The sequence below is a fragment of the Trichoderma reesei genome (genome assembly GCF_000167675.1).
Source record: "Trichoderma reesei QM6a unplaced genomic scaffold TRIREscaffold_2, whole genome shotgun sequence".
Lineage (NCBI taxonomy): Eukaryota > Fungi > Ascomycota > Sordariomycetes > Hypocreales > Hypocreaceae > Trichoderma > Trichoderma reesei.
This window is the reverse complement of record NW_006711149.1, coordinates 1627539-1654250: the sequence shown is the minus strand read 5'-3', so window position 1 is coordinate 1654250 and position 26712 is coordinate 1627539. Positions and strand designations below refer to the sequence as shown.

Here is a 26712-nt window from a genome sequence, read left to right as displayed (position 1 = left end):
GCGGATTGATGAACGCCTTAGAGGTCCATACCTACCTTATCCCAACACGCAGCGATTCATCAGACTTCCACCGCCAAGAAGGACACCCAGACCCTCCATCTCTCTCCTGAACACAGTCCATACTACTACCGCCCTCCTCAGAGCCATGCGCAGCAGCAGTGCTCGGGCATTGAGCAGCGACAGACGCCCTTCGCGATAGCCCCCGACTCTCGGACAGCGGCGGCGACGGACAATGACCTTGGATAGCCGGTGGGCGTGGGGAAGCTGTGCGAAGCTGTAGTCGAGATGGCGGGCTTCAATTAGTGAGGCATCACAGAGGGATGGATTGGCCGTTGTGCTGGGCTTGAAGCTGACAGAGTGCCTCCGTTTAGCGAATTCCTCGTCTTCATCATCGTCTCCGCGATCCTCGCCATCTTCTTCCTGCTGTACTTCAACCGACTGTTCGGCTCCATCGTCTCCTACGGCATCAGGACCTGGACCTGGCATCGATACCGCATATACCTCGACATACAGGCGCTCCAGGTCTCACTGCTAGCCGGACGCATCTTCTTCACGGGCTTGCGATATCACGGCTCCAACGAAACCTTTCTGGTGCAGCACGGAGACATCACCTGGCGATACTGGCTGCGCCGCGTGCGAGAGGTCACCATATCTGCCTCCAATGGAAATAAGGAAAGCATAGTGTCAGAAAAGGTGTCATCCCCGACCCTACCATGCCGCATCAATGTGAACCTTGTCGGCGTGGAGTGGTTTGTCTACAACCGCAGCCCGGCATACGACTCGGTTCTTGCCGGTATCATCAACCCAACCTCGTCCGGCTCGAGCTCAAGCACAGGGACCTTTGACGAGAAAGGAGACGCAGGGCTACGATCGCGAAACGCAAACCGCGACGACTTTTCCGAACGACAGCCGAAATCCGGAGAAAAGGGCAACAAACCGCTGAATGGAAACGGGAGGTCGGACTTGGGAAGCCGACCCAGTACGGGTTCCAGCAGCAGCAGCAGCAGTAGCGAGGAGAGCGACCATGATGAAGTTCTTGAACTGCCCTTCATGCTGAAGCTTTTTCCCATTCAGATCGAATGCCAAAAGGCTGCGGCAGTGATTGGGAATGACAACACAAAGGCAATTCTTATTGTGAAAGCCGATTCATTGTCTGGAGACGTTGATGCCACCGAGACAACGACGGTGGATCAATACAGACAGGTATTCAAGATTGAGCTGGAACATCCCGTCGTGGAGATGCTGGACAACCTGGACTATAAAGAAGATCAGGCGACGCGTGCCAAACGGGAGCGGGAGAGCGTTGCCCATGAGGCGCATCATGCCCCCAGAAAGTCATTCTTTCGTCAGCAGAGGCGTAAGGCGCTCAGCTCCCTGCGAAACCTGGTGCCGTACTGGCGAAGATCTGTCGAGTCTTTCTCGAGCGATGCCCGGACTGTAAGGGGCGCTGTGTCAGCACATGCCCCCGGCGTCATCCAATGGCAAGGCTTATCACGATATCTCGACGATCAGGACATTGATGACAAGACTCGTTGGGCACCGGTTGAGTATGCTGCCGTTTCAACCATCCTTGACAGCCCTGCCTGCCAGTTGACTGTGTACTGGGATGCCGTCGGCAAGGTGACCGAGGATGCCCATCGCCAGAGGCAAATGGACCCTTCTCTGAATATCAATGGATCGGAGCCGCCAGCGTGGGGAGTCCAGATCTCGGTGAAAGGGGGGACGATGAACTACGGACCATGGGCCGATCGGCAAAGGGCCGACCTGCAGCGCGTTTTCGTGCCCTCACTCTGCAAAGATGGCACTGCCGCGGGGCCGCTTCCCGTTGGCGCATGGAGAGTGCCTACGCAGTTTGACCTGCTGGTGGAGCTCGATGACACAGTCACGCTGCGCATTCCCATACGGGAAGAGTCTAAGAACTGGCGTTGGCGTGGTAAAGAGCGGCTCGTCAAGCAGGAAACGGCACGCAATACGCGCAAGCAGCGGAACAGAGGCAAAAAGAACTCCAAAAGCGAAGCTGTCCAGGCCCGCCCCGCCGGCTGGCTCGAGTTCAAGGTCCCCCAGAACTCGACAGTCCGATATTGCATGGACATGGTCGCGAGCTCAACTGGCTTCAAGACCAAGCTGAATGTTCATTTGCCGACTACTGAGCTGTGGAGTAGTGTCAACCATGACTTGCTCTGGCGATCCGGCCCTCAGCGAATCTCATGCGATCTGTCAACCCCCCTCTCGTGGAACACGCTGCGTAACTGGCATTTCAACGTGGCTTGTGACGGCATGGACATGTATCTGCTGAGGGATCACATCTTTCTGATTGTTGACTTGGTCGACGATTGGGGAGTAGGGCCGCCCCCTGAGTATCTCGTCTTTACCCCTTTCCTCTACCACCTCCATCTTAGCTTGCAAAATGTCAAGATATATCTCAATGTTAACGATGAGAACATTATTGACAAGGCAACGGCCATGGATGACAATACATATCTGATTCTTGCCAGCCCTGAGCTGAAAGCGGAGACTTGCATACCCCTTGACAAGTTTCGGCCCAGCAGAAACAGTATTCCTTTCGACATTCGAGCAGACACCCTTGACTTGGCACTTCATGCCTCCCAGTCCAACACGCATGCGAGCTTTGTCAAGTCCACGGATCTGGGTCATATTGAGGGCTTGGGGGTTGTCGGAAGCTATCAGTACAATGCTACGACGTCGCCCGCCAACACGGATACTTTGGTTCTAGATGTCCATGCCCAGTCACCTTGCATCTACCTCTACGGATTCCTGGTTCGATATTTCATGGTCCTCAAGGACAATTACTTTGGCGAACACGTGCATTTCAAGACTCAGGACGAATATCAGGAGCAACTGCAGGCCAAGATGCAGAACCCAGATGCCGAGCTGCCGGCTGTTCGCCCGCCTCCCAAGAAGTCTAACGACCTCGATGTCATGTTGGCCATCAAGTTGGACGATCCTCGCCTCTTGGTACCAACAAACATCTACTCAGCCAAGCGCTATTTGCAGGGCGAGCTGGCCTCTCTAGCTCTGGACCTGCGTTTCACAAACTACTACATGGACATGGAGCTTGATCTCAGCCCCTTGAGTCTGTCCCAGGGCAGCTCAGATAGCAACCTGGACTCGGCGAGCGTTTCCACCTCTGATACGCAGCTGTTCATCGATGGCATCCGCGTCTTTGGTCACCGCACCTTTGGCCTGCCACCAGCCGAGCCGACATACCTGTGCAACTGGGATGTCTCTGTCGGCGCAGTTGCTGGAGAATGCACAACTGACTTTCTGGCCTCTTTGTCCAAAGCAGCGCCGGCCTTCGGCTTCACTTTTGACGATGTGGAAAACGCCCTGGTCCCGTATTCCTCTCTGGTCTTCTACGATGTCACGTTTGTACGACTTGCTGTTCAGTCAGTCCGTCTCTGGATACACGTGGAAGAGAGCGTCTTCTGCTTCTCTACCGATGCCATCAACGTCAACAGCAACGACTGGGCCCGATCGCACTACTCTAAGCGTGCGAACATACTCATACCGAATGTCCAATTCTCGTGCGTCAACGCCGAATCGGCAGCGAGGCACAAGTCACGCCCCCAGCACCCCGTCGAGACTCAGGCATATCTGAAGACGGACGTTCGGCTCGCCTCTGTTGGGAGAAAATACAAATTTTCGGAAGAACGCAAACTACAGCAAGACCTGATTCGCCGCGAGGATCAGCGTACAGACCGGACGCCGTTCCTTATCCTTCCCGGAACAGGCGGCGATTTCATTCCTGAGCAGGTCGATCCTCCTGCTCAGTGCATGCCCCCACCCCCCCTTCCCCTCGTCGATGCCGACTACGACAAGCTATCGGCGCCGAGTATGATGAGCTCTCGCTCACGGAGGGTCACTCGTCAAAACTCATTCCTCTCCTTCTCTAGCTCTTCAAGCAGTAGCAATGTCCGTCCGCTGAACGGCCGTCGCCTCAAGCCTAGGCCATCGAGGCTCGGAGACAGTTTGTCGATACGGTCCGCAGCTATGAGGGGTTCCCGCTCCGGAAACGACAGGGGGCTTTCTGCTTCTCCTGGGAGACGGTCCTCCTTCTACAGCACTGTCGGTGACTTCTCAGCACAAGAGAACCCCGAGCAGTCGCCTATTGCCTTTTCAAGCCAGTATTTTACTCCAAACTTCCCTCTAGAGGGCGTCAGGCCGGACTCTCGAGACGCCACCTTCCCGCCTATTGAAGACGAGGATTTCGAGTTCTTCAACCGACTGAAAAAGGACTTGAACGATATCGATCCGGCCGATCTCAGTGAAGACCATGCTCAGTCTAGTACCATTATCGAATTCCCGTCTGGAATAAGTGCGTTTGTCACTCCTGAAGCTATTCGCCATGCGACCATCTTGCTGGCCGCTTTGCAGCCATCTGAGCCTGAGGATGTGCTAGACTCTCTCCAGTCCAGCACTATTACCGACATATTCAAGTCGAGAAAGGAGGCACACATTCACGGAGAAATGTCTGAAATCATGGTCAAGGCACCCAGAATCAACGTTCGGTTTCTAAACTCATCCACGCTGGATTCGCCCGATCCAGCGGAAGAAGAGCTGGACCAATATGACCTGACGATCTCAAAAGTTTCTCTGATGACACGAACCACACAAGAGCAGGGCGTCGCCGACTCCAGGACATCCATGGACCTCCGTCTGGGCTCTATTGAATTGTCCGCCTCAGAGCGTCTTTCATCTATGCAGAAACCCCAAGCAGCCGTGATGCTACAGATTGATGCTGTCCGAGTCTCGTTGGGAGCCAAGGAAATAACATACTTTGATGCCGACATTGGCTCCGTCGTTGGCAGCACTGCATCCGGCAAGATTGAATATCTGGCTTCCCTGATACACCGCACGGGAAATGTTGCTGCAGAGCTGGGACGGCTGCTGACAGAAGTCAGCGAGCATCATTCCACCTGCGTACGATACTTTGTCCTGCGCCTCTTACAGGTGGGAGAGGCCACAAACGACCCTTCTTTCCTCATACGCCCTTCGGCTGTTTTACGATCTGCGAAGCAGCACTTGAGAACGACTGATTCCTGGAAAATGATCACGCGGCTGCGCCAGATCTGGGATACCAAGAATGAGCTGGAGAAGTCCCGCCTTGTACAAGAGTGCTGGGGTCAATCTTCGACTCTTCCACCGGATACAGTTCAGCGTGTAGTGAGCTCTTTCGAGAAATGGAGAAACTGGGACCTGGGCAATGTCTCTGGCGCTCTTCTGTTGAAGAAGATATTCGGCGATGTACAAACTGATGACCAACCGGATGAAGAATTATATCCTCTGCTTGGCGCCTGCAAGCTTGGAACGATCTGCCTCGTGCTTGATCCGGGGCCGAAGCAAAACAAGATTGGCCTGGAGGATCTCACTGCGCGAGTTGAGAGAAAAGTGGCCGACCCTGCTACTACCGTTCTGGGCACCATTCCTGTTACCGTGTTGAACATTTGCTGTGGCGAGGCTGGTGTCAATCTGAACTGGGAGCTTTGTGTCCTTGCCGACGACATCTTGCGGCTGTACAACAAAAACCAGAGCCAGGGTCCTACTGTTCCCCTCCCTGTACAGAAGCCACTTCTACAGGTTGCAAAAGCAGCGAAGAAGAAATCGTCTGCATATCACCTGGCTCTTGAGCTGATCAAGGGATCCATCGAGCTCGAGACGGTCAATCTGAGCGCCAAGACGTTGGGCGATGGACTCAAAGCGTCCCTACTCACCTTTGATACGGCGGATGGCGCAACTCTCACTAGCCTGATGATCAACTGCGATGCCGTCACCTCGATGCTGCATAGCCATTCTCACCAGCTTGGCATGTCACAGTTCCGGAGACCAAGCTTGTGTGTGTCTCACGAGTTGCGATCAGTTGATGAAGCGCCTGCGCACAAGATCAAGGCGACGGCTAGCAGCCAGAGCCTGACTCTTGCCGTGAAGCAGGACCCCATTGGTCTCATGGAAGTTCTCGACCTTCTCTTCAGAGACGAAATTGCCCAAATTTACCGCTTGAAGACTCAATTTCCAGAATCACCAAAGCCGCAAACAACACCAGAGGCTGAGACGGGCAACCGTCCCTCCAGTTTCAAGATCAACATCGCCACGTTCCTAGATGCTTACGAGATTAGGCTACCTTTGATACCGACTCTCACGTATCAAATCTCGGGCGTCGTGGCGCGAGCAGCGTGTGCGGCCAACTCTTCGAAAGAGCTCATCTTTGACTTTGACATCAAAGAGAACTCTCATGAGATGCAGATCAACGTCAAGAACGAGTCTCGAACTATATCCTTGTTGCAGATACCACCTACCAACGGACGGGTCACGCTGAGCCAAGGGCACAAGGCCGAACGTATCCTGAACGTGCTGTGCTCCGTCGAAGTCATGCGCCTCGATGCATCAGCGATATACAATCTCCTCACAGCGCTGAACCGACCGCAGATATCAAGTGCCATTGACGAGGTACAACAGCAGTCCAAGGCCATACAGGAGCACATAGAGGACATCTTTGGAGCCAGCGAGGACAAGCAAGTTGAGGAGAAACCGGGCTCGAATCTCGTGTATGCGGTGCATCTTACTCTGGCAGGGCTGCAGGTTGCTGCCCGGACGTCGTTGAAGTCTGATACGGAGGCAACTGCGCACGTCCTCTTCTCCATGGACAAAGCATATTTGAGAGCGTCCAATCGTCATGAGGTTGACGGCCCTGTCCTCAAGTACCCAGAGATGCACTTGAACCTCAGACACGTTGGGTTCGACATTGAAAAGGGAACAGAGGGCAACATGAGGTCGTGCGGCAACTTTGGCGCGAGCTTCACAGTGTCCGCCAGCTCAAACCCTGGGGAGGGCGGCAATGACGAGTGGTCGTTCAATTTCAGAAGCGACGACTTGGACGTGAGCCTGTGTCCGGAAACGACCTCGACGGCTGTTGATGTGCTGGGCTACCTCGGAACAAAGATCAAGGACCTAGACACTTCGCGCGAACTGGAATATCTGAGAAAGCTTCGACAACCGAAGCCGCGTATCTCCATCAACGATGACGAGGTACTGCCAGAGTATCCGGATATTCTTGAATCCATCCTGGGATCGGTCGTGTATCGCTTCGAATTGCGCAACATCCGTGCTTCGTGGAATGTTGCAGATGAAAGTGGTCACCAGGAGAGCGATGAAGAAGATTTGGTGCTCTCAGTCAGGCTCATCGAATTCGGCACGAGGACCAAGCGATCCGCGCGACTGGCCATCGAAGACTTCCAGCTCCAGACCGTGCCTCCGGGCCAGGACAGGAGCATCCGATCTCTACACTCGGCGCTTCTCCCACAAGTCATTTTCAACATTGCCTACTTCTCTACGCAAGATGCTCGTCGTCTGGCATTCCAAGCCGTGGGCGCGTCGTTGGATTTGAGACTGACCTCGGCCTTTATCGTCCCTGCGGCAAACTTGGTGGAGTCGATTTCCCTGTCAGCGAAGAACGTGCGGCGAGCATCAGTGCAATGGAATACCGAGGGCGCGCAAGACAACAGTAACGGCAAGAAGCAGCCTGCGAGCGCGCCGAGGACGGAGAGCTCACGGAGTGTCTTCGGCAACAAGCGACTGGAGAGCTTGCTCATGGACGCGGATTTCGCAGGCGCGGTTGTCTATGTATCAAGCGCCAAATCTGCGGCTCATGGGTCTGCTCGACTACGCAACGACCGCCCATCCCTGGCAGGGAAATATGGCCAATTCAGTACAGATGACTCGGGAAGCGGCGCGGTACTGCGCAGTCCTGGGCTCGCATGGAAGGCAGAGTATTGCGACAATGGCCGGGACAACCCTGCTTTGTCTGGCGAGATCAAGGTTGATGCTTCGAGCAACATTCTTTATCCGTCAGTTGTCCCTCTCATTATGGATATCGTGTCGAGCGTCAAGGAAGTCGTGAGCAAAGACAAGGACAGCGAACCAGCTCCGAAACCCGAGCCGCCCAAGATGAAGGCCGAAAAGTCTGGAGATGAGGATAACATTCTCACTGCGGACCCAAGCGTGATGCTGGGTCGCGTCAAGCTCAATCTGGGTCTGCGCATCTGCAGACAGGAGTTTTCGTTGAGCTGCCAGCCCATAGCTCGGGTTGCCGCAACGACGAGCTTTCAAGACGTTTACTTTACGCTCAACACGGTCTCGTCGCAAGAGCACGGAAATTTCTTTGCCATATCCGGGGTTCTTAACAAGCCCCAAGCCTCGGTACAGCACGTGTACTCGAGGGAATCTACTGCTAGCTTCGAAGTCGACACCGTCACCCTTTCGTTCATGAACAGCAAGCACGTCAGCGGGACCAGCGGAGTGTCGGCCATCCTGAGCGTAAGCCCCATGAAGATTGCGGTCAATGCGAAACAGGTGCAAGATTTTCTGCTGTTCCGCGAAATCTGGTATCCCAAGGACCTGAGCAAAGCAGACTCTACGACACCGTTGCCGAAGCTGGCCACGGAGACATCGCAAGGCCACCTGGTCCAGAGGTACCAGCAGGTGGCCGCGACAGCAGCGTTCCCATGGACGGCCACGATATCCATCTCGGCTCTCGATGTCAGCGTCGACATGGGACAGGCGATTGGCAAATCAGTCTTCCAAATCAACAAGTTCTGGGTGTCATCCAAGAAGACGTCAGACTGGGAGCAGAACCTCTGTCTTGGGTTTGAGATGATTGGTATTGACTGCACCGGCCGCTTGAGTGGGTTCGTCGCCCTGCGGCACTTCAAACTGCGCACCTCGATCCAATGGCCGAAGCGGGAGGAAGCACTCAACGAGACGCCCCTTGTACAAGCGTCCATTGCCTTCAAAGAGCTACGCATCAAGGCTGCGTTTGACTACCAAGCCTTTTTGATTGCGGACATTACCTCGCTAGAGTTTCTCATGTACAACGTGAGAGACGGCAGCAAGGGCCGAGGAGACCGCTTGGTGGCAGAGTTCGTCGGCGATGCTGTTCAAGTGTTTGGCACGGCGACATCAGCTGCCCAGGCCGTATCGCTCTACCAAGCTCTACAGAAATTGATGCAGGAGCGGAGGGAGAACTTTGAACTGTCGCTGAAGGAGATTGAGAAGTTTATGAGACGGAAATCCACGGCGCCACGACTCTCAGTTTCGGCAGCAACGAGGACTCCCAAGCTGCCAGAGGACGACACGATGTCCAAGTCGCCGATCTCGCTCGATACGGACGTGGTCGTGACGCTGCGAGCACTCAACCTGGGCGTGTTCCCCAACACGTTTTACGACCACCAGGTGTTCAAGATGGAGGCGCTGAACGCGTACGCGCGGTTTGCGGCCAGCATAGAGGACCGACGGATTCACAGCATGCTGCGGATGACGCTGGGACAGCTCCGGATCGGACTGGCAGGAGTCAGGAACATTGAAGCCCCGAAGACGCTCAGCGAGATGTCTGTGGAAGACGTGGTGCAGCGGGCCACGGGGTCACGGGGCGGTACGATCCTCAAGGTGCCGCAGGTCGAAGCCGTGATGCAGACGTGGCAGGCGCCCAACAGCAACCACATTGACTACCTGTTCAAGAGCGCGTTCGAGGGCAAGGTGGAGGTGGGATGGAACTACTCGCGCATCAGCTACATCCGGGGCATGTGGGCGAAGCACAACAAGTCGCTGGAGGAGACGTGGGGCCGGCAGCTGCCGCTGACGGCGGTCAAGATCACGGGGGTGCCCGAGGCGGAGGAGGGCCGGCGGGAGGGCGGCGAGCAGCAGAAGATCACGGCCGAGGTGAACGTGCCGCAGTCCAAGTACGAGTACCTGGCGCTGGAGCCGCCGATTATCGAGACGCCGCAGCTGCGCGACATGGGCGAGGCGACGCCGCCGCTGGAGTGGATCGGGCTGCACAGGGACAGGCTGCCGAACCTGACGCACCAGATTGTGATTGTGTCGCTGCTGGAGCTGGCGGGCGAGGTGGAGGATGCGTATTCGCGCATCTTGGGGTCGTCATGAGGGTGATGGAGAGGCGTTTTCGGTGTGAGTCACATGGGATAATAAAAGGGAGTTTGTGGCGTTCTTCTTTTCTTTTTCTTTGACTACAATGTATACACACAAGCTTCCGGTCTTCTTGTATGGATGAGACGGCGAGTGACTGGTATTAGATCCGGGTGATTAGGTAGGCACCCATGCTGATGGCTCAAGGAAGTAATAATGTTGCTACCCATGTTGGATGCTATGACTGTTAGCTGTACCTACCTGTGTAGTTCGTGTAATCACTGATTGATACCTTTCACCGGATGACTGAGAGCCTTTTGTCAAGCCTCATCCAGCCTCGTCGAGCCTCTGCCGTATCGTATCAGCCAGCATCCAGCCAGAACATGCATCTCAATCCGTCTAGAGAAACAACCAATCAGCGAGTAATGATTGAACGGCATGAGGAGTGCATGGCAAGCATATGGTATAAGAGACCCGCTCATTTTGCCCCTTCGTATTGTGAGCCCCTCAAGCGGTTTTGCAGGAGAAAGAAAAAACAGGGAACAAGGTAAACATGGGCTTACATGAAAACCAACGATGCGCACACAAATGCGACGATCACCACCAAAAACTGGATGAAATTGGTGCTCGTATTAGTGCCAATGTGTGCCTATATTTGTTGCGCACTCTCTAATGTGTGTATCCTTTTTTTTCTGCTTCTTTTCCTTCTCCTCTGTGCATGGAGGCTTTGGGAGGGTCTGTTTGTATGTCGATGATGAAAAAACGGCTGGATGGAGCTGCGGTGGCGACTTTCACGGTATTTTACGGTGGTTCATTACATTCTTGTGATGTTATCGATATGAGTACAATTTGAAAGCACCAGGAGCTGTGAGGAGCTGTGAGATTGAGCTGCTGCTGATTAATGGTCCTGATGGATGATAGGTACCTATAGGTAGGTATAGCTAAGATGCCTCCTGTATGCTCTGCTAATACTGATACCACCTGCCTGAGGACGGGCAATTCAAGTCTGTCAACAGCAGAACAAGCACAGGACCGAGTAACTAGGTATCACAAGTACATGCTCGCTCAGCTGATAAGCCTCCCAGCTTCCGCTTCCAGGCATTGCATGCATGTCCCATCGAACGACTTGACCCGGGTTTTAGGCCCCGTATCACCGTGAGGGCTTCTGAGCCCTCCACTTCTTTTTTTTTGCGAGCGAGCAAGTCCAATATTATTCCCCGTTGCTCGGCCTCTTTTTTGCACCGACTATAGAGGACTAGCGGTGATTGTTTGAGATGGGAGCCCTAGCCCTGTTGGAGCAGTGGGTGGAGTTTTGCCGGCGTTGGCATTGAAGCATTTTGCGTCAGGATTTGCAGCAGATGGACCACTGGGTTGGTGGACGGTGTCTTTTGTCCTCTCCACCAGACAAGGATCGATAGCAAGAAACTGCAGAATGATTGCCTGCTTCAATCAATTAGAGATTAGCCTTTATGTATGGCCATTATGGTCAAGTTCAATTTTATCAATTAAATATTATTTCACATCAACCGTTGACAAGGTTTGGCACAGCCCAGCAGAAGAAGCTGCCCGTGCCAGTCACACCTGAGCCACTCTATACCTGACCTTACCTTACCTAGGAGTTGCCTCACCTACAGCCCGACAGTGTCCACCCACAGCAAGCGCCTCAAGGGAAGAAAAAAAAAAAAAAACTGCCAATTTTTTTTTTCCCGTGCCCCTCCACTTGCTGATAAAAATCGCAGCCCACCCTCTTTTTTCCCTCGCAGCTCTCCTCCCCTCAGAGAGAAGAAGAGTGTGTCTTTTTTGTTCTACTTTTCTCTCACTCTTGTTTTAGTGCATCAGTGATCGATTCGCTGTTCTCCTGCACCAGCAAGTGAGTGTCTTTCCCCCCCTTCCCTTTTGCCACTGCTATTCAAGCAATCAATAGCTTTTCTCTTGCTACCTTATAGGCTCGAGCTTGTGCTGACGCAGCAGCTGCTCTTTAGTAACCACTTGAGCATAAAGCGCGGGGTCAAATTCTTCAACCCCGCTTTGCTCTTTTTCTCTTTTTTTCTTCCTCCTACACCACCCAAAAAACCACCCTCAAGTTTTCCAGGCAGGCTCCGAGCCGCAATACCGCCAAGATGGTGAAGTAAGTCGATGATTTCGTTGCTTTGTCTCTGCCGTTTGAGCCTCCTGTCCTTGGGCTTCACCATCGTGTCCTTTCCTCTGCCTGTCATGTTGCTGTTTGTGTGTAGCCTCAAACACGACATTCGTCTCGACTGGGCTTTTCACCTTATGGGGCCTATGCCCGAAAACTTTTTTCCTTTCTTCTTCTTGCCTGCCCATACGTGCTGTTACTATTGCAAATCTTCATGGGGGATTAGCTGAGACTTGAGCTTCACAACTCATGCTCTCTACTACTCCTCCCCCTCCCCTCTACCTTCTCCTCGGTGCCATGCCTCTTGCCATGACCATGTTGCTGACCGCCGGCTCCCTCATGACAGCTTCACAGTCGACGAGATCCGGGCGCTGATGGACAAGCCCACCAATGTCCGAAACATGTCCGTCATTGCCCACGTCGATCACGGCAAGTCCACCCTGACCGACTCCCTGCTGGCCAAGGCTGGTATCATTTCCACTGCCAAGGCTGGTGAGGCCCGAGCAACAGATACTCGTGCCGACGAGCAGGAGCGTGGTATCACCATCAAGTCCACCGCCATCTCCCTGTTCGGCCAGCTCGAGGACGAGGAGGACATCAAGGACATTGTCGGCCAGAAGACCGATGGCCGTGACTTCCTGATCAACCTGATCGACTCCCCCGGTCACGTTGACTTCTCCTCCGAGGTCACTGCTGCTCTCCGTGTCACCGACGGTGCTCTCGTCGTCGTCGACACCGTCGAGGGTGTCTGCGTCCAGACCGAGACCGTGCTCCGACAGGCTCTCGGTGAGCGCATCAAGCCTGTTGTCATCATCAACAAGGTCGACCGTGCTCTTCTCGAGCTTCAGATTTCCAAGGAGGACCTGTACCAGTCCTTCTCCCGTACCATTGAGTCCGTCAACGTCATCATCTCCACCTACCTCGACAAGTCCCTCGGCGACCTCCAGGTCTACCCCTACAAGGGCACCGTCGCCTTCGGTTCCGGTCTGCACGGCTGGGCCTTCACCGTCCGCCAGTTCGCCGTCCGCTACGCCAAGAAGTTTGGTGTTGACAAGAACAAGATGATGGAGCGTCTCTGGGGCGACAACTACTTCAACCCCCACACCAAGAAGTGGACCAAGAACGGCACCTACGAGGGCAAGCAGCTCGAGCGTGCCTTCAACCAGTTCATCCTCGACCCCATCTTCAAGATCTTCTCCGCCGTCATGAACTTCAAGAAGGACGAGATCACCACCCTGCTCGAGAAGCTCAACCTCACCCTCACCCCCGATGACCGTTCCAAGGAGGGCAAGCAGCTGCTCAAGGCCGTCATGCGCACTTTCCTGCCCGCTGCCGACTCCCTGCTGGAGATGATGATCCTCCACCTGCCCTCTCCCGTCACCGCCCAGAAGTACCGTGTCGAGACCCTGTACGAGGGTCCCATGGACGACGAGGCCGCCATTGGTATCCGTGACTGCGACCCTAAGGGACCTCTCATGCTCTACGTCTCCAAGATGGTGCCCACCTCCGACAAGGGCCGCTTCTACGCCTTCGGTCGTGTCTTCTCCGGTATCGTCCGCTCCGGCCTCAAGGTCCGCATCCAGGGCCCCAACTACACCCCCGGCAAGAAGGATGATCTCTTCATCAAGGCCATCCAGCGTACCGTCCTCATGATGGGCGGCAAGGTCGAGCCCATCGACGACATGCCTGCCGGTAACATTGTCGGTCTGGTCGGTATCGACCAGTTCCTGCTCAAGTCCGGTACCCTGACCACCAGCGAGACCGCCCACAACCTCAAGGTCATGAAGTTCTCCGTCTCGCCCGTCGTCCGACGCTCCGTCCAGGTCAAGAACGCCCAGGACCTGCCCAAGCTGGTCGAGGGTCTCAAGCGTCTGTCCAAGTCCGACCCTTGCGTCCTCATCTCCACCTCCGAGTCCGGTGAGCACGTCGTTGCCGGTGCCGGTGAGCTGCATCTTGAGATTTGCTTGAACGACCTCGAGAACGACCACGCCGGTGTCCCCCTGATCATCTCCGACCCCGTCGTCCAGTACCGTGAGACCGTCCAGGCCAAGTCCAGCATCACTGCCCTGTCCAAGTCCCCCAACAAGCACAACCGTCTCTACATGGTTGCTGAGCCCATGGACGAGGAGCTCGCCAACGCCATCGAGAGCGGCAAGATCGCCCCCCGTGACGATTTCAAGGCTCGTGCCCGTGTCCTCGCTGACGACTTCGGCTGGGATGTCACCGACGCCCGAAAGATCTGGACCTTCGGCCCCGACGGCACCGGTGCCAACCTGCTCGTCGACCAGACCAAGGCCGTCCAGTACCTCAACGAAATCAAGGACTCCGTCGTCTCTGGTTTCCAGTGGGCCACCCGTGAGGGTCCCATTGCCGAGGAGCCCATGCGTGCCATCCGCTTCAACATCCTCGATGTTACTCTGCACGCTGATGCTATCCACCGTGGTGGTGGCCAGATCATCCCCACTGCTCGTCGTGTCCTGTACGCCTCTACTCTGCTGGCTGAGCCTGCTCTGCAGGAGCCCATCTTCCTGGTCGAGATTCAGGTCCCCGAGACTGCCATGGGTGGTGTCTACGGTGTCCTGACCCGCCGTCGTGGTCACGTCTTCAACGAGGAGCAGCGTCCCGGCACTCCTCTTTTCAACATCAAGGCCTACCTGCCCGTCCTCGAGTCCTTCGGCTTCAACGCTGATCTGCGTCAAGCCACCTCCGGCCAGGCCTTCCCCCAGTCCGTCTTCGACCACTACCAGGTCCTGCCTGGTGGCTCTCCTCTTGACCCCACCTCCAAGGTCGGTGCTATTGTCACCGAGATGCGTAAGCGCAAGGGTATCAAGGTTGAGGTTCCCGGTGTTGAGAACGTAAGTTTTGATCCTTTTTCGTCTCACCAGTCGACGTCTAAAGCTAACATTTTCTCCAGTACTATGACAAGCTGTAAACGGCTCCCTTATTCGCCGATAGAATCATCATTCGTGTCGAGATGGGCACACCATGTCAGCCAGCTGTTAGCGAAGATCAAGAGTCACTGCTCGCATCTTGAAGGGCTCGCCGCCCCGCTGATTTGAAAACTGGACGGTTGACAAGAAGGAAAAAAAATACCCGTTGAAAGAAAAAAAAATAAGGGAAACCCCGTGGATACTGGGCTGAGACCGTAATCAAGGGAGGTCCAGCTTGGCGGCTTATCATGCATGTAGTTATGCCAGGGGAAGAATGAATGAAATTTATGAGACTTCAAGTATTTGCATTTTGTCTTCGTGAGTGTCTACAAGTGAGATGGCTATAACAGTATATGCCGCTCGAATCGACGGTCCTTGTTCCATTCTGATTTTTTGTCTACATTATACGTGTCGACTTAGTTTTCCAAGGTTGGAAAAGGTAACACACAGCCGTTGTAGGTTAGAGCCTCTTGTGATGATGAGTAGCTTGACAACTCCGGAAGAAGTTGAAAACCGGATACCCAGGCATTACTGAATGAGACACAATGCAATGTTACTCTCGTCCAGGGTTTTTTCGTCCAAAGTGAGCATATTCCATCGCCAGGAACATTAACGTGATTGCAGTCTAGATGATAGTCACTGCCAGGCTCTTGAAGATACGTTGCAGCTGTTGAGCCAGTCAAATGGCAAGCAATTGAAGCTTGTCAGACAGCAAAGCAAAGCAAAGCAAAGCTGGTCGAGTGGCGGCCCCCACTTTGCAAGCCACTGAGCGGCACCTTCCATGGGCCATCGTCAGGCGCAGCCTTGCCTCGAGCTCTGTGCCAAGTTCAAAGCTTGGAAGTGAGCAAAACCCAGGCTTCAGCCTCTTCTCACATCTTCTCACTTCTCTTTTCTCTTCCCCCCCCCTTTGCTCGCTCACTTTTGGGTCAACGCAAGAGTGCTCGAATTGCTTGTCTCTTTGAACAGTCTCTATCGCTCAACGCGCCATCTCGAGAACTCAATTTCCTCATACATGGTCATCGACAGGGTTCTTTGATCATCGCTTTTCTTCCATTGCTTCTCTCCGATCCTCGCTTCTGTCTGCCTTTTGAATCAGACCTGCTCGAACGATGCTGTTCCCGGAAGAGGATGCGCCGCTGCTAAAGACCTGGATCGTCAAGCGCATTGAGAACACGTTTGTCTGCCCCCGGAAATGAGGACGCGCCGCTCCTCTGGAACCCTGCCCTGCTCATGCTGTCCATGCTGACCTCTCCTTTTCTCTCTCTCTCTCTCTGTGTGCAGATCCGATGCGGACTCCGATGTGCTTGCCGACTATGTCATTGCTCTGCTGAAACACGATGGCGACGCCGAGTCGGTGCGGAAGCTTTGCGAAGCTGAGATTCCCGATTTCCTGACTGAAGGTTCGTTGGAGTATTGGGCGAGACGCGCTTGCGGCGCTGGCCAACCAAGATGTGAACAGAAGGGCGCGCTGACTCTTGATTCTCCTTGCTCTTGCGTATCATAGATCCAAAGACCTTTCTAGACGACGTCTTCCAAGCGATCGCGTACAAGTCCTATCGGCCAGGTGCTCCCCCGCCTCCGAAGCCTGTTGCCAGTGGAAGTGCCAGTGCCAGTGCCGGTGCCATTGGCGCTTCAGATCCTCCTCTGGCTACGCCCTCGAGCACATACACTGGTGCGACGCACCCGCCGTCACGAAAACGAGGGCTACACGACGATGGTGGATACGACAGCCACGCGACCCATGGCAGACACCATAAGCAGCCTCGCCGAGGTTCAGCCCATGGGAGGGCAGATGACTCGGCAATGGGCGGCTACGTGTCTGTGGACTCCATGCCCGGCATGAAGCACTTTGACCCGAAGAGCGCCCTCGAGACCATCATGCAGATGCAGGCCATGGGCATTCCGTACCCTGGCATGGCCGAGTTCATGGCCCAGATGCCTGCGGCAGGTGGGAGAAACTCGCAACGGCGGAGAGGGCGCTGCCGTGAATTTGATACCAAGGGGTACTGCTCTCGCGGAAACCAGTGCATGTATGATCATGGAAACTCTGTCTATGTTCCACCCGTGTTTTCCGGAGTCGAGGGTACGTAGGACGAGAAACCACTTGAAACCTCGAAACTTGGAAGACCTTCAGACTAACGCTCGCTTTTCTCATAGAGTACGATCCCAGCAACGCTGTGATTGGAATGGGCGCAAACCCCTACTCGTTCCCCATGGACATGATGGGCCGTGGTCGAGGTCGAGGCGGTCGTGGTGGACGCGGAGGCCGCGGCGGCAAGAAAGGGGGCGCGCGAGCTCCCTTCTCGGCAGAGGGTCCCGTCAACGATCGTACCAAGAGCACCATTGTTGTCGAGAACATTCCCGAGGAGAACTTTGACGAAGACCAGGTCCGCGCCTTCTTTTCGCAATTTGGCGACATTGTCGATGTTCAGATGCAGCCGTACAAACATCTGGCGATTGTCAAGTACGACAAGTGGGCATCGGCGAATGCAGCATACCGGTCGCCCAAGGTGATATTTGATAACCGGTTCGTCAAGGTGTTTTGGTACAAGGAAGAGGGCGCCAAGGCAACCTCTTTGGCGGCATCGGGGAGTGGAAATGGCGTGCCACCTCACTTGAACCGCGATGGATCTGCCGCGCCGGGTGCAGAGCATGAGGCTGATATCGACATGGAAGAGTTTCAGAGGAGGCAAGAGGAAGCGCAAAAGCAGTACCAGGAGAAGGAAGCCAAGCGAATAGAGCTAGAGAGACAGCGTCAGGAATTGGAAAAGAAGCAGCAGGAGCTGCTGGCGAAGCACAGAGCCGAAAGCGAGAGACTCAAGGCAAGGTTAGCAGAGAAGAGTGGCGCGACGGGAGACGGCAAAGCCTCTGGATCTTCCTCGTCGACGGAGATGCTGCGTGCCCAGCTGGCCGCATTGGAGCAGGAGGCCAAGATTCTCGGCATCGACCCCAACGCGACAGAGGACGGAAGCGGCTACAGCTCACGAGGCCGGGGATACAGGGGTCGCGGCCGGGGAAGCGATCGGGGAGGTTTCGCGCCTCGCGGCCGCGGCTCGTTTAGAGGCCAGGTGGGAAGACATGCGGCCTATGCACAGTATTCACTGGATAACCGGCCGAGGAAGCTGGCCGTCACCGGCGTTGACTTTACGCCTGCGGACAAGGATGAGGCTCTTAGGCATTTCCTCCTGGTGAGTTCTAGATCATACCGGGCAAGGGAAGAGATATCGGGACCTGGGATTGCTAACTCGGACCAGAACCTGGGCGAATTCGAGTCCGTGGAAACCACGCCTTCCGTTACGTACGTATCGTTCCAAGATCGCAAGACTGCCGAAAAGTTTTACTATAGCCTGCATGGAAAAGAACTGCCCGGCGTGAGCGGCACGCTGGACCTCGCTTGGGTCAATACCCCGTTGCCGCCCGTCGGATCCACCAAGAAGAACGAGGAGCCGGAGGAGGATGGCGATGCCATGGCTGGGATGAACGACAACAACGACGATGACGGGGCTGCGGATGCTGGCTCGCTGGGGGAGCACATGCGGGAGCGGCAGGTTGACATGGATTATGATGTTGGCGAGGAGGAAGAGGGAGAATGGGTTGAATAACAATGGCTGTAGGGGGCAGGGGGCAGGGGAGTAGTAGTATTAGTAGTAGTAGAGCAAGGAAAAGGAGGGGAGGGAGGATTTTCGAATACAGCGGGAGGAAGAAAGGGGCAAGGACAATTCGTCATGAAGCCTGTCTAGATTGATGCTGTAAATGGCATGTACAAAATAAGAATGATGGATAAATCAGTAAACCTTTCCTACAGAGAGTACCTAGGTATGGATGAATGGGTGAAAGTGACACTGGGGTTTTAAGGAAACGGGAAAGCTGTTGGAGATGATACTACCTTAGACGATGATGTATTGCTACATCTTGGTAATACTTGGCAGAGCAATGTTTGGTAATTGTCAAGTTTTGGAATTAGGAGGCTATGATGGGAAAGAAAGACGAGATTGAGACACACTGACGTGACGTATTATTGTCATGCATGTTGTATCCAAGTATATATTCATTAAAGGACATGGTGCATATGCACTTTGCCTGACGAGATGCGATCCATTGGAAGACGCTAGATATGAAGGAAACGGGCGAGAGGGTTATGCTCTGCGAGGTATGTATATACGAGGTGCTATATAGGGGTACTGCCTTGACATGTACATACAAGACGCACAGCATATCAACCCATATCGAACAAGCCAGTCACCCATGAAGTCTCTTTCATTGCCTGCTCATCTCCACTCCAACCTCAACTGCTTCGATTCCTGCTCCAAGCTCGGCCCCCTTTCTCTAGCTCTCTCTCCCTCTACCCAACTCATAACCTAAAAGACCAAAAGAAAAGAAGAAAAATCAAAATAAAAAACAAGAGCAAAAACAAATGTCCGCAGGCGGGGGTATCGTTGAGATATATAATATGCAATCATTCCAAATGTAGAACCGGGCTTCTTTCCTTTTTTTCTCCCAAGCCAAAATCCAGATTTTCGTTATTTTTCGGGTTTTTCTTCCGTTGTCCACTTGTTCCCGTTGCGCCCGCCGCCCGGGAGCGTTTTTTTAAAAACCACGTCACCCGTTTTCAAATAGTAATACTTGCCTTTCGGTGTGAGCTTTTTGTTGAAAAAGACACCGAGAAAGAATCAAACGCCGCGTTTAAAGAGAAAATGAAATTTGCGCCGAAATGATAATCAAAAGCAAAGAAAAAAAAAAAGCAGTGAGAGATGTGAAGAGGGCAGCTTAGGCAGTTCCGGAGGCGGAGGTGGTGGTGCCGGAGGCGGGGACGGCGAGGTCCTTGACTTCGAGGCCTTCGAGCAGGGCGAAGATGGTGTTGTTCTCGCGGAAGTCATTGTTCACTATGACACGGCCCGGTTAGTTATCAAGAAAACCAAAGATGGAGAAAAAAAGTTGAAGAGTGAGTGGGAGAAAAAGAAAAACATACCAATGTTGACGAGGTACCAGTTATTCATGATATCCTCGATGAGAGCGCGACTGGGGGTGCCGGCGTCGAAACAATGGGCCCAGTCAACACCCAGGCGGAAAGCCTCGTCCCTCCAGGCCAGGAAGCTGACAGACTCGACGATGGTGGGCTGGACAATCTCCTTGCCGGGGAACACACCCCAGGTGACGGCGTTGGGCCCGTCAGAGGGCGCGTTGGACTTGAGCTCGCCGTTCTTGGTCACGGCGTAGTAGGTCAGGTTGGGGAAGTCGTCGAGGCGGCGGATCATCTCCTCTAGCAGGTAGGGCGGCATGAGCAGCTCGAGGTACGCCTTCTGGTAGACGTAGCCGTTGGAAGGGCCCCAGCCGTGGACGGGGTGGTTGGACTTGGCGCCGTCGACGGCGGGCTGCGAGTTGATGGTGAGGAGGCCGCGCTTGTTCAGTGCGACGAGGTCGTCCTTGATGGGGTCCGCCTCGGCGGAGAGGGCGGACTCGCTCCACGGCAGCGTCTCGATCTTCTTCTCGAGATACTGGACAAAGGTGGTGGCAATGTCCTGGACGGACTTGGGCTCGCCCCATTTCTTGCGGTTGGACTCGTTGGTGCCGGTCAAGCCGATGCCGTAAGCGTCCAGCTCTCCAAAGGCAGGAGAGCGAGAGTCACCCCATCGACCGTTGGGGAACTCGTCCCAGTCCTGGGTGCGGATGACATACGACTTGTTGCGGTTGCGCCAGAAGATGGGGCGCACGTCCTCGTCGCGCCGACCGAAGCCCTTGGACTGCTTCCAGGGGAGGGGCTGCTTGAGGGGACGCTCGGGCGAAGGGGTCCAGTTGAGCTCGTCGAGAACCATGCGCGTGGCCTGGGCGAGGTTCATGGTGTAGAAGTGGAGATGGTGAATGCCGTTGGCGAGGAGCTTCCTGCACAGGTCGGCGACCAGCGTCTTGCCAATCTCACGCACGGCGACGTCGTCGTTCTTGACGGGCTCGAGCTTGGCCATCCAGTCGGGGGGGATCCTGCACTGCATGTGCTTGGCACGACGCAGGAAACTGGCATACGTGGCAATGGGCATGATTCCGGGCAGGATGGGGACGGTGATGCCTCGTTCGCGGACCCTGCCGACCCACCGAATGAAGTTGTCGGCGTCGTAGAACATTTGCGTGACGATGAAGCCGGCGCCCATGTCCACCTTCTCCTTGAGGTGGTCGAGCAGCTGATCCTCGTCCTTGTTGTCGTCGCAGCCCTCGGGATAGCCAGCAACGCCAATGTCAAAGTGGTCGCCGTATGTGTCGCGGATGTGCTTGACGAGATCGCGGGCGTACTGGAAGTTTCCGTCCGCGGCCTTCCACGACGTCTGGTCACGGGGAGGGTCGCCGCGGAGGGCAAGAATGTTGGTGCAGCCGGCCTTGTACGCCTTCTGCAGGGCGTCGTTGACCTTTTCCAGGCCCATGTCGGTGCAGGTGAGGTGCATGCAGGTCTCGAGGCCATAGACGGCCTGGGCCTGGACGACCATCTCGCAGGTCAGCTCTGCGATGCCACCGCCGGCGCCCCATGTGATGTCGATGAACTTGGGACCAAAGTTGTTCATGCGGTCCATGCGGTCGTAGAGGTTCTGGACACCCTGGGCGGTCTTGGGCGGGAAGTACTCGAAGGAGAAGGACGGAGCCCCGGACTTCTCCGTGTCGGCGACCAAGTCTCTGATGTGCATGATGGGCAACGGATGATATGGAGAGAGGGATTCGATTAGGTCAAGACACTCGAGGAATCAACTCGATTGCTCATGCGCAAGAGATTGTCTTTCTAGTATCGGGGGGAGGTCGAAGATGTCAGTAGGGGAAGTGTCAAAGATGCTAGGGACTGGCTGGAAACAAGCGACGTCAACTCACCACAAACTTGAAGTAGACGAGTGAAGCAAAAACCAACTTCCACTCAGTCTGAGGCAGAGAAAGGACAGAGAAACCAGAATGCCAGCGTGCAAAAAGTCCAACAAAGCGTCACAATTCTGCTCGCAGGGTCAAGGCTAATGGATCGACCAACGCCTCCGACAGTCCGCCGAGCTGCGGGTCGCAAGTTTGTCGAGGATCGAGCTTCTCTCAAGAGAGAGCAATCGGAGGAGTGTAAGGTGCAAAGGGCGAGGAGGATTAGACAGAACAAGAGGAGGGAGAAAAACAAAGTTGCTATACTGGGACGAAAAGATAGCAGAGGGCAGATATACGGGTGTGAAAGAAGAGAGGGAGAGCAGAAGACAAGGTCGAGGAAAAAGAACAGAGAATAATGGCCGAAATTTGGATGCGGAACAATGAGAATGACAGATGCGACTCTCCGAAAGATGGCGGGGCTGTGATTGGCCGAGGGGTGGTCACCGCCCGCCCGATTGAGAATGGCCGGAGGATGGGTACTTGCAGGGTACGAGCCGCTAAGACGGACTTGAGGTACCTTTAGGTTAGCACAGCAGGGAACTGCATGTAAGTGCCTCACGCTGGCTGGCATGTGCATTGTGCCTATTGATAGGTACCTACAGAAGAGGAGAGTGAATGGAGGCCGCGTGTTGTGACACAGTTTCGAGAAGGGTCTACAGTGTGCGACTTTGAGAGCATTTGCCCGTACCGTTTGCTGATGGCAAGCATGGCGGCTGCAAGTTTGTTTTACCTTACGTTTTACGCATGTAAGAGTGCACAACGCTGGGGATAGTACCTGCAGAATGCGAGGACTGCTGGTACACCCCTTGGTACCTGGACCCCGCCACCCGCTAAACGTGGGATATGACCTCCACGAAGTTGAAAGTACATGTAACGTGTACATCTGAGAGCAGTAAGGTACTCTACCTGGTTCATGACCTTGACAATTGTCGCGGTTAACTCAACTGTATACGTGCAGCTTAACGGTAGGTAGCAAGTAATACCTAAGGTACTCAACCATGCCGTGTAAATCAGCTCGGAAGATTCATGGATTCGAGACATGAATTGCTGACCATCCATGACGCTGCTGATGCAGTGGAAAGACGCAGCTTGAGAAGAAGCTCCGGTGTGTCTGTGTTCGTCGGAGTATTCCGTACTCCGGAGCAAGGACATGGGCACCAACTCCGAGTCCCACGATGGGATGGATTACCAGATTGTATTATGTACCTATTATTACCGCTGCCAGCCTGAATCCAAGATACGCAAGCAGATAGGTAATACCCGGCGGGTTAACTAATGGCTGGACCACTAGGCCCCTGCCTCTATTTATAATAAAGGCAGTAATTTAACCTGTATCTATTATTAATATATATCTAACTATTATAACTTTACTGCTATAATAAAATATATAATTAAATAATTTCTATTAAAAAAAGCAATTCCTAGCTAAATTTACTATTAAAGTTTTTTTTAATATAAATTTTATTATAGTTAAATGCTAGGTAAAAGAGAAATTGCAGTTTAAATATTTTATATTAAATATACTTATAACTTTAGCATGCTAATTCTTTACCTTATAATAATAATAAAAAAGTTATTTTTTAATAATAACTTATATGCCTTAAATACCTTTAAATTTATATTAATTTCCTTATTTATAGCTTTATTATATTTATTACTAAAAGTGCTAATTTTAAAAAACTTAAGGATATTAAAAAATTAATTTATTAAGGTTAAGGTATAGCTAAAAGTTATAATAATTTTAATTTTACTATTTTTCTTATTATTATTATTATTATTATTATTACTAGTAATGCTATTAAATAAAGGTATTAAAATATAGCCTATTTTAAAATAAAAGAGGTTATTATTATCTTTTTTTTTTAAGTTATTTTCTTTATCTTTAAGTATTTAATGCCTTTTTTTAATTTAGGTTATAATATTAAGAATTTTTTTAATAATACTAAGAGGTATTATTATAAAAAGATAATAATAATTTTTCTTATTAGCCTTATTTTATTATTAAAGATAGGATTTTAATATAATTCTCTCTTCCTTTATCTTTTAGCTTTAAAAATTAGCTTAGTATTCCTTTTTTTAATACTTTTTTTCTTTAATAGCAGCTTAGCTATAAAGGCAAGGCTTAAGCTTAGCTTATAATGCCTTAAGAACTTATTACTATTATAGCTAGCCTTATTACTTATAAACCTATACTTAGGCTTAGATCTTTACTTCTTCTTATTATTAAGCTATAATTTTCTTTTAAAGTTAAGTAATAGTATATATACTATTATTAATGCCCTTAATCTAATAGTAAGACTTTATTTAATAAGCTTTTTACTAGATTTATTAGTCTTAAAATTATTAAATTTATTTATTTTATAAATTTATAATTATTATAAAGTTTATATATATAAAGGCGCTATTAATAATCTTTTATATTAGGCTGCTTAAAATATTAAGCTTTTTTTAAATAAAAGATACTGCTTTTTTAATTAATTATAATAAGATTATATTTTATATAAGCAGGCTAAATAAAAAAGGCTTCTGCTATTATATTTAGCTATAATATAATAGCTTTAAAATAACTTTAAAATCTAAAGGCTATAAACTAGTCTGCTTAAATTTATAATAAATATAGCATACCTTAAAAGCAGCCTTATATATCTTATCTTATTAATAAAAGAAGTTATATTTTATAATACTTATCCTACTAGTAATAATAAAGTTATAAAGTAACTTCTATTACTACTACTTAAAATATTAATAAATATTAATATTAAGAGGTTAAAAAAAGTAGCTTATATATATAAGGAGCTTAAAAGGCATAATATTAAAGAAATTATAATACTATATAAACTTAAAATCCTTATAAGCTATAAATCTATTTATAAAAAGAATATAATAAATTATCTTTATTTTTTAATAAAAATAGCCTTACTAGTAGTATTTTAATATCTCTTAAGTTAAATATATTAACTTTAATAAATACTTAAACTAGCCTTTAATTATAAAGCCCTTAAAGCTTAAACTAAATATAAAAAAGTATTAATTAAAGTATTATAGCTATTATAAGGCTTATTATATATTATTAAAGCTAGTTAAGGTTTATATAATAATAGTGTTTTTATTAATTAATGCTATTATATAGTCTTTAAGTAGAACTTTTATAAAAAGAATAAGAAAGAAAGGGATTACTTTTCTTATAGCACTAATTATATTAATAAAGGTTAGTAACTTCTTATTACCTAGCTAGAAAATAATTAGCTAAAGATTAGTTTTTTTTTAAGTAGAAATAAGTCTTAGTAAGCCTTTTATTTAGCTAAGCTATAAGGGAGTTTTATTAAAGTTTTATAAATTTATAAGGATAATAAAAAGTGTAGTTATAATAGCTTTAAGCTTATTAAACTAAGTGTTAAGCTTAGTAAGGTCTAGCTTAGCCTTAGCTTATTAAATTTCTTTAATCTTTACTTTTTAAAAGTATATTTTAAAATGCCTATTTTTAAATTTATAAATTTAATATTTAAAAAGATCTTTAACTAGTCTAAATAACTTATATTAATAAAAAAAGTTAGCTTAGTTAATAAAACAGGCCTTTATAAGTATAAATATACTTTTTTTAATATATTATATATATATAACTATTACTATTTCCTCTTTTTTTATTAAAGCTATAAAAGGACTGCTAAAATTAAGCTTTAGTAAAGTAAGGCTAGCCTTTAATAGCTTAATATATTTCTTAATAAAAGCTTTATTTATATAAAATAGTATTATAATTTTAAAAATTATTATAAGTTATAATAGTTATAATATATATATTTAGCAGGTTTATATCTTACTTTTTAAATAAGCCTATGCTATAGCAGCTGTATTCTTTAAGCTAGCCTTATTAAATTTAGCTATAATATATTTAAAATAGTAAGGAAGATGCTTTTAAAAAACAGCATTAATTAGAATTAAATTAATAAAGTTATAGTGTTATAAAGTTAAAAAAGTTAGATATATATTAATAATAAATATAGGTTAAATTACCGCCTTTATTATAAATAGAGGCAGGGGCCTAGTAGTCTGGCCATTAGTTAACCTGCCAGGTACTAGTAGTACTAATGCAGTCTGTTGTTTTCTATTAAGGCAACAGACGAGCTCTGGTCAATACCTACTCTACCTATTTTCCCATCCAATCATGACATCTATAGTACATGCTGTTGTACATATAGTGAGCACCTAAATCAATGGCTTGTGATTCCCCCAAATTGTTGAGCGGCCCCTCCCCCGCCCTTGCAAAGAAAAGAAGGAAAAAATCGCCTGTGGGAGGTACCGGGTACTTTGGCTGTGCACCAACTCCGTCTGACAGGATCTTGGAATCTTACCCGCTCTTCTACCCCATCCTTTGGATCCGTGTTGACATGGCGGGTACACTGTGCTCTCAACTATTGACTACCCAGGTAATGTCAGGGTCTTTTTGACTTCAAAGTGCTGAAGTAGACTTGATACTTGGCGTGTCGGTCAAGTTGGAGCCAGACTCATGAGGTAAGCTATATATTGTGGTACCCAATGATATAGTCGGCGGGCAGTTCACATTGTCAATTGTCAGGCCAAGGGTTGTATCGAGTTGTCGTATTCGGATCGGGTGCTTTGCCGACGGTAACATCAAGTCAAAAGCGGGATACTACTGCCACCATACAGTGCGTAAAAACACTGCTCACTAGGTTGAATCTCAGCCTTGGCAAACATCTGCCTCTTCTATCCTCATACACAACCCAAACGACAGCCGGCCACAAACTCTTGTTGTGCCTCGGAGCAGCGATGAACCTCATTCATGCACCATTCCGCGTTTGCCACTTGAATCAC

General features: G+C 50.7%; 4 protein-coding genes across 4 annotated transcripts; 3 read left to right on the top strand and 1 right to left on the bottom strand.

The window, feature by feature from the left end:
* Positions 1 to 232: 232 nt before the first annotated feature.
* On the top strand, positions 233 to 9954 carry TRIREDRAFT_120236 (uncharacterized protein; the record flags this gene model as incomplete). The annotated part of the gene is made up of 2 exons (XM_006962363.1): positions 233 to 249; positions 357 to 9954. 2 exons carry the CDS (start codon positions 233 to 235, stop codon positions 9952 to 9954), a joined length of 9615 nt encoding a protein of 3204 aa, XP_006962425.1.
* A 1775-nt stretch (positions 9955 to 11729) lies between these two features.
* Positions 11730 to 15300, top strand: tef2 (elongation factor 2). Its single transcript, XM_006962362.1, has 4 exons — positions 11730 to 11806; positions 11919 to 12064; positions 12420 to 14928; positions 14988 to 15300. Exons 2-4 carry the CDS (start codon positions 12057 to 12059, stop codon positions 15003 to 15005), a joined length of 2535 nt encoding a protein of 844 aa, XP_006962424.1. The 5' UTR covers positions 11730 to 11806; positions 11919 to 12056; the 3' UTR covers positions 15006 to 15300.
* An 812-nt stretch (positions 15301 to 16112) lies between these two features.
* TRIREDRAFT_55519 (uncharacterized protein) lies at positions 16113 to 18605 on the top strand (the record flags this gene model as incomplete). The annotated part of the gene is made up of 5 exons (XM_006962361.1): positions 16113 to 16177; positions 16285 to 16403; positions 16508 to 17086; positions 17161 to 18191; positions 18258 to 18605. The coding sequence occupies 5 exons, from the start codon at positions 16113 to 16115 to the stop codon at positions 18603 to 18605; spliced, it is 2142 nt and encodes a 713-aa protein (XP_006962423.1).
* A 1165-nt stretch (positions 18606 to 19770) lies between these two features.
* Positions 19771 to 21671, bottom strand: TRIREDRAFT_55055 (methylenetetrahydrofolate reductase; the record flags this gene model as incomplete). The annotated part of the gene is made up of 2 exons (XM_006962153.1): positions 19771 to 19886; positions 19973 to 21671. The coding sequence occupies 2 exons, from the start codon at positions 21669 to 21671 to the stop codon at positions 19771 to 19773; spliced, it is 1815 nt and encodes a 604-aa protein (XP_006962215.1).
* Between the last annotated feature and the right edge of the window lie 5041 nt (positions 21672 to 26712).